Source organism: Pinus tabuliformis, chromosome 2_2 (assembly GCF_031772625.1).
Source record: "Pinus tabuliformis cultivar Carrire ecotype Pingquan chromosome 2_2, CPIR1, whole genome shotgun sequence".
NCBI lineage: Eukaryota > Viridiplantae > Streptophyta > Pinopsida > Pinales > Pinaceae > Pinus > Pinus tabuliformis.
This window is the reverse complement of record NC_142300.1, coordinates 603,269,574-603,280,818: the sequence shown is the minus strand read 5'-3', so window position 1 is coordinate 603,280,818 and position 11,245 is coordinate 603,269,574. Positions and strand designations below refer to the sequence as shown.

Genomic DNA, 11,245 nt, shown 5'->3' with positions numbered 1-11,245 from the left:
ACCTAATATACCAGTGGCTTTTTGTGCAATTTTTTGAATGGATTTTTATTTCGTAGAGCTTTATGTTGGAACTCTGTCTTTCTATACTTAGTTTATTTTTCATTACCAAGTATTAATTTTATCCTAACATTCACATAAATAATATTATACAAGAGAAATGCACAACAGTATAAACGGGGGGCAACTCCGTGCAATATGAGCCTGTGCAAATGAATATATATATATAATCTTCTTATAATACAATTTAAATCTTGGGAAACCCCAAATTTACATTTAGCCAAATTTCAAACTTCGGCAAACTCGATTGCCTAGCTCGGCGGCACCTCCGCATAGTCGTAGTATGACTCACCAACCCTTCATTCATCTCGTCGCACAATCGTGTTGTTTGCCCAACTTGGGCACGCCTCGTCGTAACCAGGTCGCCACACACGGGCACCTCCACACAAGTCACACCTTTATTCACAACCTCAACACTTCATCGTTTTCACCGTTTCGTCGTGCATGGCATGCCCTACCAAAGTCACCCATTGGCACGATTCTTCGTTTCGGCAGGACGCGCCCTTGCCCGGTCACCCGTCTGCACGTCCACCCAAACTCGTTCACCTGAACAACTTCACCCGAGTCGCCACACTACTTCACCCGGGTCGCCACACGATTTCACCCTGTTCGTCTGAACGACCTCACCCGGATCGCCGCACGACTTTTCCCGGCTCGCTCGAAACAACTTCACCCAGGTCAGCCAACGAGCTCAACCGCGTTTCCTGCCCGACGACCTCGCCCGAGTTCTGCTTGAATGACCTCACTCTAGTCCTCCCTGAATGGCCTCGCCCGAGTTCTACACGATGACCTCGCCCGAGTTTTCTGCACGAGTTTTTAGCTTGAGTTTTCTACACGATTTTTTCGCCTGAGTTTCTCACCCGACTTTTCCATTCGACTTTTCAAAACAAGTTTTTCACCCGAGTTCCGCCCATCGTGCCGGCTCATCCATGCACTTCAGAACTCTTTGTTCGAACTCGTGTTGATCGAATGATGGTCGTTTGCCTCTAAACGCCCTCCAATATATGGCGGGTTATCTCACCCGGCCGACCCAGCGCAACTCCCAAAGCTGACTCGTTCACAATGTGTTGTCTCACCTAGGAAGAGGGTTGGCCCGCCCAACTCATGGGACCGCCCCTTCAACTCGCCCAACACCTTATAAACTCGTCCAAGGTTCATTTCGTTTCACATTTCGCACGAACTCCTCGCACTCACTTCCCACGGTGGAGTCACCGGATCGCAGGTCCATACACCCAATATCATGTACTATTAACCCTAAAATGGCATGCAAATATACCTAGAATTATTTGGATGACTCTTTCTCCACAGGTCCATATATCTATGACACAATTACATTGAGTTCGACATCTGGGAGGACACTCAAGGCAGAGAATGCGTTGATAGGATGCGGAATGGAGAACCAAGGCCACAGAGAGGCCGGATCAGGAGGCGTGTTGGGTTTAGGTCGAGGACCTAATTCATTTGCAGCACAAACAGCCAGATTATATGGAGGTAAATTCTCTTACTGCCTAAGAGACTATTTAGAGCCCACCACTGTGAAGAGCTCTCTGGTATTTGGAGACATCATAGAAGAATCAGGTTGCTCACTGTTGAGAGGGCCAATTCAATATACTCCGATTCTACAAGGCAAATCATCATTCTATTACGTGGGTATCGAAGAAATCATCATAAATAATATACTCTGATTCTGCAAGGCAGATCATCATTCTATTACATGGGTATCGAAGAAACTTCCTACATCCAGCAATGTTTGGGAGCTGGATGAATTTGGCAACCGGGGCACAATAATAGACTCTGGGATTTCTGTCACATATTTGCCAGAGGAGGCCTATAAAATAATACTGGAGGCCATGAATGTGACAATTACATATCCTATGGCTACAACGTTGTCTCCACAGCAATTTGATCTCTGCTTCAACACTTCGGGTGTGAATGAATTGGAGTTTCCTGAATTTTCAATTGTTTTTGAAGGAGGCAAAACATTTAGACCGCCGCCAGAGAATTATATCCTGCAGATCGAGGACGACGTGAGATGCCTGGGGCTCAGATCCGTTACAGAACCAGCGCCAAGTATTACTGAGAATCTATTGCAGCAAAATTTCTTCGTTCAGTACGACGTGCAGCAATCTCTTCTTGGATTTGCTCCTGCTGACTGTTCAGTTCAATAATGAAGGTAGACTTTAATTGCTTATTTTGGGTCTGAGTCATTGACTCAGCATTAGTTTCCAATAAAAGACATTGAACGGCATTAGTCGCTGTTTCAATCTGGCGATCTTGTGACAGGAGATAAACGAGAAGCTAAGTACATGGATTACTAGTCACAACTCTGTTGCCAGCCTAATTCGATAGGTTTCCAAATATATTGCTTTTCCATGGATGACTTTTAGTTACATGTTGGTGCTTCCGATAATTCTTGTATCTCACATTAATGAAGACGCCACTACTTTAGAGAAATTGGACAAAGCTACATATTACCATCAGGCATGATGGTGTTTTGTTCAGCTGTGATGTAATTGATTTGTTTGCTAATAATTTTATTGCGGAGATTCTTTGGTTGAATGGAAATGACTTTTTCCCATATTCTGGTTCTCAAAATTTTCATGGGCTGAGCATCTTTGTTATTCAAAATTGATTTTTCAGTAATACATTTATTTCCATCGCAAAATGAATGAGCTGTCCCACCTCAGATTTGTTAGATTTGTGAAATTTTCAGAAACATATGAGAAGGGACTTAACAATTTTTTTAACACATGGATTCAATATTAAAACCCATTTCAGAAATTTGCAGCTTGATCTAATGGTCTGGAAAACATATTACGAAAGGTAGGAAGATGTTAGATTGATGCATAACAAAGGCAATGTTGAAAATATAATTTCAACTGCGATCGCCGATATCGCATCGGCAAAGTCGAAGTGAAGGAATTATAAAGAAGCTTTTGTATTTCCGACGAGCGATCGCCGATATCGCTATCGGCACATCGCTATCGGCAATATCATAGGGTCGGGGTCTTTAACATGAGTAAAGTTGCAATGCGATGGAGCGGACCCCACAACATCTTAAATAATTTTTGATAAACTTTCAAGTCCGCGCTCAGGGCTTCCGATATCATTTTCGCCGTTCGATTTGCTTCACTCCTTTCAACCGTTGATTGCCCAAACCTGCATACGAACATACATTAATGCCATTGCGTGGAGTAAAATTAAAAGCATGGTTGACTGCAGTAAAATAATTATGGAATTAATTGTTACCGTAGAAGTATTGGTAAGGGTTTAAATTTTAATGTTTTTTTATATATCGGGGGTATGGGCGTATGTGCTTATTACATAAATTTTGTATGGGATATGTGCATGTAATTTTTTTTTTGGTGTTGACTATTTTTGAGAAACGTGCGGGAGTAAAAATCCAATAGGCTGTAATGTTTTATAGATATGTTGGCCATCAAAAGAAATGGTGGTGCAGCTAAAACCGTGTGTGGTATGTATTGAACACACAGCAGTGTGTAAAAAGATAAGAACCAGGTGATGTAATTTTTTGGAGTTGTAAGAAAACCATGTGTGGTTTTTGCACAAGCAGTGCATAAAGAAAATGGTGAAGTTTTTTTTGGTAGTCTGTGTGAATTTTGTTTACAGCAGTAAACTTATGTAAAACTTTTATTACAGCAGTAAGTTGTTTTCACTGCAGTGAATGTAAAAAGGGATTTACAGCAGTTAACCCAGTAAATCTTTTATGGTGTTGAAATACTCTGTCTCTCATTGAATTTTTTTTTAAGTCTTCTGTGCACAAAAGATCCTGTGAAGGAAAACAGAGCATTGCCTCTGTGTGTTTATTTGAATATTTGGTTTTTGGTATTTTCCCCATCAAAAAAAAAAAAAACTACACCCAACAGTGGTATCAGAGCAGGCTTAGGCTCTTGAAGGTGTTCAAGAAGCTGAAGGGAGAAGGTTGTTGCTGCAGCAAAACTTCTCAGGCAGACAGAAGACTCAGACATCAAAGGATTCAGGTATTTCAAAGTTTTTTTTGTGTTGCTGAAGAAGCAGTGATTTGTTTTAAATACACAGTCAAGGAATGGCCAGCACAAGCACTGGTATGGGTTTGTTTAACACCCAGCTCCCACAGTTTAATGGGAAGAACTATGACTATTGGTCAATAACTATGAGAGCCCTGTTTGCCTCTCAAGATTTATGGGAAATAGTTGAAGATGGTTTTGAAGAAGTAGCAGATGAAAATGAGTTCAATGCACTAACTCAGGGAGAGAAGGATCAGCTGAAGAGCAATAGGAAGAAGGATGCAAAGGCCATTTTATTGTTGCATCTAGCAGTAGACCAGAGTATATTTCCAAGGATAGCAGCAGCTAAAACATCAAATGAAGCATGGCAAACCCTTAAGACAGCCTATCAAGGCATGGAGAGAGTGAAGACAGCAAAACTACAATTGCTGAGAAAGGATTTTGAGAACTTGAACATGAAGGAGTCAGATAACATTGACTCATTCTTCACTCATGTGATTGGTGTAATCACACAAATGAGAACCCATGGAGAAACCATTGAAGATAGGAGGATTGTGGAGAAAATATTGAGGGTCTTACCCTCAAGGTTTGATGCGATTGTCACCACCATTGAAGAGACAAAGGATCTCTCAAACTATTCAGTTGATGAGCTACATGCATCACTGATAACTCATGAGCAGAGGTTGAGTAGGAATGAAAACTCATCCCTTGAGCAAGCCTTCAAGACCCAGATGTCCTTTGGAAGAGGAAGAGGTCAAGGAAGAGGAAACCGAAGAGGAAGAGGCAGAAGCCAGAACAGAGGAGGAAGGAACAGCTCATCAAATGCACAAGGAAGAGGCAGCAATCCAAATCAGAACCAAGGTCAAGGCAGCAGCCAACAAAGAGATCAACATCATGCTCAAGGACAAAGGTATGATAAATCTAATGTTCAATGCTATTATTGCAAAAAGTATGGACATTATGCTAGTGATTGTAGAAAGAAACAACATGATATGAACAGCAGACAAAATGCAAATGTTACAAGAGAAAACAACAGTCAAGAAAATGTCTTGTTAGCTTGTAACATGGCTGAAACACATAGTGAGGACATATGGTTTTTAGACTCAGGTTGCAGCAACCATATGACCGGAAACATAGCCTTCTTTTCTGCCCTAGATAAAAATGTGAAATCAGAAGTCACACTAGGAACTGATAGTAAAGTGTCTATTATGGGAAAAGGAGAAATAAAAATACTTTCAAAGCAAGGAGAAAGGAAAACCATAGCAGATGTATACTATGTCCCCGGAATGAGATGTAATCTCTTGAGTATTGGACAGCTTGTCCATAAGGGATACAATGTTTTCTTTAAAAATGATGTGTGCACCATCATGGATATACCACCCAGCAAAAGATGCATTGCTGAAGTGAAGATGGCAAGGAACAGGATGTTCCCTCTCCGGATCAGGGCAGAGTTGAAGAACAAAAGGGAAATGGCAGCAGTCACCCAAGAGGCCTTTCAAAGCGTGCCAAAGGATGAGAACTGGTTATGGCACTTGAGATTTGGGCATCTCAATTTTGGAGGCCTAAACTTATTGAGCAGAAAAGGAATGGTAAAGGGATTACCATTGATAGAGAAACCGGACAGTCTATGTGAAGGCTGCATTTTGGGAAAACAACACAGAGAAAGTTTTCCATCAGGGAAAAGCATAAGGGCAAAGACACCCTTAGAGATTATCCACTCAGATTTGTGTGGACCAATGCAAGCTCCATCATTAGCTGGCAGCCTATATTTCTTGACATTCATTGATGATTTTACAAGAAAGACTTGGATATATTTCCTCAAGAACAAAAGTGAAGTCTTTGAGAAATTCCAAAACTTCAAAGCACTAGTGGAGAACCAAAGCGGGCTGCACATAAAAGTTTTGAGAACTGATAGAGGAGGTGAGTATATCTCCAAGGAATTCCTAAGATTCTGTAGAGAAAATGGAATTCATAAACAGTTCACAACTCGGTACACCCCACAACAAAATGGAGTTGCTGAAAGGAAGAACAGGACCATCATGGATATGGCGAGGAGCATGTTGAAGGCAAAGCATTTGCCGAATGAGTATTGGGCTGAAGCTGTACATAGTGCAGTTTATATACTGAACAGGTGTCCTACAAAAGCAGTCATGAACAAAGTGCCAGAAGGGGCATGGAGTGGGAGAAAGCAAGGAGTCACCCACATGAGAGTTTTTGGGTGTGTGGCCTATGCACACATTCCAGATAAACTAAGGAGGAAGTTGGACAGCAAAGGGGAGAAATGCATCTTCATTGGATACAGTGATGAATCCAAAGCCTACAGGTTGTACATCCCATCTACCAAGAAGTTCTTTGTCAGCAGGGATGTTCAATTCATTGAGGAAGAAGCTTGGGATGGAAGCATAGAGAAAACAGTGAATGTCAAAAACTGTTTGTCTCATGATGAAGATGAAGAGGAAGTGGCTGAAGTACATCCCCAAACAGCAAAGCCAACACAAGGACAGCAAGGTACACCATTGAGGATCAATGAGAGTGCTTCTCCAAGCACACCACAAGGAGGAAACTCAAGTGCATCATCAAGCACTTGCACACCAAGTGAAAGAGGTAAGAAATTTAGAAATCTAAGTGACATTTATGATGAAGGAATGAATTCCTTATTTGCTTTTTATTGCCATGTTGATGATCCTATTCATTTCAAGGAAGCAATTAAAGATAGAAAATGGATAGAAGCTATGGATGAGGAGATGAATGCCATAGAGAGAAACAAAACATGGGATTTGGTTGAGTTACCAAAAGGCAAAGAAGTCATTGGTGTGAAATGGGTTTATAAGACCAAGAGCAATGCTGAAGGTAAGATTGAAAGGCATAAAGCAAGGCTGGTTGTCAAAGGGTACAAGCAGCAGTATGGGAGAGATTATGAGGAGACTTTCGCACCGGTTGCAAGAATGGAAACCGTGAGAGCAGTGCTATCCATAGCAGCTCAAAACAAATGGAAAGTCTACCAAATGGACGTGAAGTCAGCATTCCTAAATGGAGTGTTAATGGAAGAGGTCTATGTGGAACAACCTCTTGGATATGAAAAGAAAGGTGAAGAGCACAAAGTGTGCAAATTGAAGAAGGCTCTTTATGGGCTGAAGCAAGCGCCAAGAGCATGGTACAGCAGGATAGATTCATATCTATTAGATAATGAATTTGACAAATGTGAAGGAGAGCCCACAGTCTACATCAAGGAAAAGGATGGTAAAATTTTAATTGTTGTCTTGTATGTAGATGATGTTATTTTCACCGAAAATGATATTTATCTTATTGAGAATTTTAAATCAGTCATGAAGGATGAATTTGAAATGACTGACATGGGTTTGTTGAGATACTTCTTAGGCATAGAAGTAGATCAAAATGAAAAAGGAATTTTTATATCTCAAGCAAGATATGTAAATCAAGTTTTGGGCAGATTTAAGATGGAAGAATGCAAGGCAGCCATCACTCCCACAGTGATGGGATTAAAGCTCAGCAGAGAGGACAGCAGCAAGGATTTTGATCCTAGCCTATATAAAAGCATTGTGGGCAGCCTTATGTATTTAACAGCAACTAGGCCTGATTTAATGTATGCTGTTAGTTTAATTTCCAGATTCATGGAGAGGCCAAAGGAGGCACATTGGCAGGCAGCAAAGAGAATTTTGAGGTATGTCAAAGGCACCAAAATGTTTGGAATTTTATATCATGCCTCAGAACATTCAGATTTGGTTGGTTACACTGATAGCGATTGGGCTGGAAGTGTAGACGATCGGAAGAGCACTTCCGGTTATGTTTTTCATATGGGTTCAGGAGCCATTTCATGGGCTTCTAAGAAACAGTCCATTGTAGCATTGTCTACAGCAGAGGCTGAATATGTGGCAGCTACAGCAGCGGCATGTCAAGCAGTGTGGATGAGAAGAATGTTGAGAAGCTTAGGCCAAGAGCAGGCAAAAGCGACAGTGATATTTTGTGACAATAGCTCAGCTATCGCATTGTCAAAGAATTCAGTGTTTCATAAGAGAACGAAACACATTGATACAAGGTTTCACTACATCAGAGAATTGGTAAGCAATGGAGAATTCAGTTTACAACATTGCAGTACTCAGGAACAGGTAGCAGACATTTTGACAAAGCCATTGGATCAGAAGAGCTTTGAATTTTTGAGGAAGTGTTTGGGTATGATTGAATGCCCGACAGTTGAAATTAAAGGGGAGTGTTGAAAATATAATTTCAACTTCGATCGCCGATATCGCATCGGCAAAGTCGAAGTGAAGGAATTATAAAGAAGCTTTTGTATTTCCGACGAGCGATCGCCGATATCGCTATCGGCACATCGCTATCGGCAATATCATAGGGTCAGGGTCTTTAACATGAGTAAAGTTGCGATGCAATGGAGCGGACCCGACAACATCTTAAATAATTTTTGATAAACTTTCAAGTCCGCGCTCAGGGCTTCCGATATCATTTTCGCCGTTCGATTTGCTTCACTCCTTTCAACCGTTGATTGCCCAAACCTGCATACGAACATACATTAATGCCATTGCGTGGAGTAAAATTAAAAGCATGGTTGACCGCAGTAAAATAATTATGGAATTAATTGTTACCGTAGAAGTATTGGTAAGGGTTTAAATTTTAATGTTTTTTTATATATCGGGGGTATGGGCGTATGTGCTTATTACATAAATTTTGTATGGGATATGTGCATGTAATTTTTTTTTTGGTGTTGACTATTTTTGAGAAACGTGCGGGAGTAAAAATCCAATAGGCTGTAATGTTTTATAGATATGTTGGCCATCAAAAGAAATGGTGGTGTAGCTAAAACCGTGTGTGGTATGTATTGAACACACAGCAGTGTGTAAAAAGATAAGAACCAGGTGATGTAATTTTTTGGAGTGGTAAGAAAACCATGTGTGGTTTTTGCACAAGCAGTGCATAAAGAAAATGGTGAAGTTTTTTTTGTAAGTCTGTGTGAATTTTGTTTACAGCAGTAAACTTATGTAAAACTTTTATTACAGCAGTAAGTTGTTTTCACTGCAGTGAATGTAAAAAGGGATTTACAGCAGTTAACCCAGTAATTTCTCAGAAATCTTTTATGGTGTTGAAATACTCTGTCTCTCAGTGAATTTTTTTTTAAGTCTTCTGTGCACAAAAGATCCTGTGAAGGAAAACAGAGCATTGCCTCTGTGTGTTTATTTGAATATTTGGTTTTTGGTATTTTCCCCATCAAAAAAAAAAACTACACCCAATAGGCAAGGTATATTCTCATGAAAAATCTACATATAACCAATTTATATTCAAAACTCCAGGCCCCTTGGCTAATCCCTCTCTTTCATCTTTCAGTATATTCTGTATTTTTCAGAGATATAGATGTATTATCTTCACGTAACGACAAGGTCAACATATAGTTTTAATAGTGACTTTATGAGATCAGACTTATATCCGTTGGTCTATTCAAGTTTAGCTACCGGAAGCTATAATATCAATTTATTAGTTAGATAATAATAATATACATAAAATTCACTATAAAGCATGGGCATTTTTCTGCTTCATATTTGTGCAAGCAGAGTACTTCATTTTATTCTGTCGCCCAACTTTCACTTCGACTAGTCTCTTTTTGTTTATTCATGTGTTATTTTGGAAAATATTTGGGAGTTCTTGTTTTAACAAAATTTGTAGATGTTAGATTTTGGTATAATTTCTAATAAAATTTAGGGAAAAATTGGTATTTCATTTACTTTAAGATAACAAACTTACAGGCCATTAGTATAGATGATTAGATTTGGACATAAGTTTTAGTAGTTATTGGTTTGACATTTAAGTCTTTTTAGTCTCTGTATATGATAATAAAAATTTAGTTAACAAACACACTATTAAAAATCAACGATATAAAAAAAAAGATACAATACAATGACCTTAGTTTTCATTACATTATAGGAATTTGTTAATACAATGAACTTAGTTTTCATTACATTATAGGAATTTGTTTTCTTTTAGAACAAAGACATATAAATCATTGGTTTCACTAGTTTAATAACACTAGTTAAACTAGTTTCTGATATTTATTTCTATCAAATTGCTTTGATTTACATCATATTTTGACAGAAAAAAGTTATTTTAATTTACTATGTATATGATAATAAGTCTTCTTGGTCTCTATATGATAATAAAAATTTTGTTAACAAACATACTATCAACAATGTAAAAAAGAGATTATTTTTTCATAAATAAATTTGAATAGATAGTACAATGACCCTAGCTTTCATTACATTATAGGATTTTTTTTTCCTTTCAAAACAAAGGCATATAAATCATTGCTTTCAAAAATTTAATAACACTAATTTCTGATATTTATTTCTATCCAATTGCTTTGATTTACATAATATTTTGACAGAAAAAATTTCTTTTAATTTACTATGTAAGAATCAATATAAACTAGAAAATTTTTATAAAATAATTAAATTATATCTTTTTTCTTAAAATTTTGTAATTGTAAATTTAATATATTTATTTGATTAAGTTTCTTATTTATGTGTTTCATTAAAATACCTTTTTACTATCTTGCATATGGAATGAATCAAATGAAAACTTACTCAAGTAAATTTTCTATCCAACGCTTTCCTAGCTATTTTGTTGGTTTATGGTTAATTTACATATATATATATATATATATATATTTAGAATAATGTTATCACTGATTATTTTAATCTACTATCAACTATGTAAAAAGGAATTATTTTTTTCGTAAAGAAACTTGATTTGATAGTAACTATAAATTAATTTAAATTCTCTTTTTTTTTCTTTTTTTTCCTGGCCTAAAATGTTATAATTTGTAAATTTAATAAATTTATTTAATTTAAGTTTAAAATAGCTTTTGACTATGTTGCATATAGAATCAATCAAATAAAATATCTCTCAAGTAAACTCTATATCCAATAATTTAAGAGCTTGTTTGGTTGATTTACTGTTTTTCCTTTTGGGTTAATTTGCATATTTTAGTTTTTAAAAATAATGTTATCATTGTTTAATTTTGGGTTAATTTGAATATTTTATTTTTTAAGAATAATGTTATCACTATTTAATTTTTAACTCACTAAGAAAAATAATATGACTAAAATAAAAATTAATAAGTATGGGTAAAATAAAAATAAGGTTTTTAAAAATTATAC

At 37.5% G+C, this 11,245-nt stretch overlaps 1 protein-coding gene across 1 annotated transcript; it reads left to right on the top strand.

Moving 5' to 3' along the window:
- The first annotated feature begins 1,448 nt into the window (after positions 1-1,448).
- LOC149194104 (aspartic proteinase NANA, chloroplast-like) lies at positions 1,449-2,225 on the top strand. Its single transcript, XM_089407546.1, has 2 exons — positions 1,449-1,635; positions 1,756-2,225. Exons 1-2 carry the CDS (start codon positions 1,449-1,451, stop codon positions 2,223-2,225), a joined length of 657 nt encoding a protein of 218 aa, XP_089263672.1.
- The last annotated feature ends 9,020 nt before the right edge of the window (positions 2,226-11,245 follow it).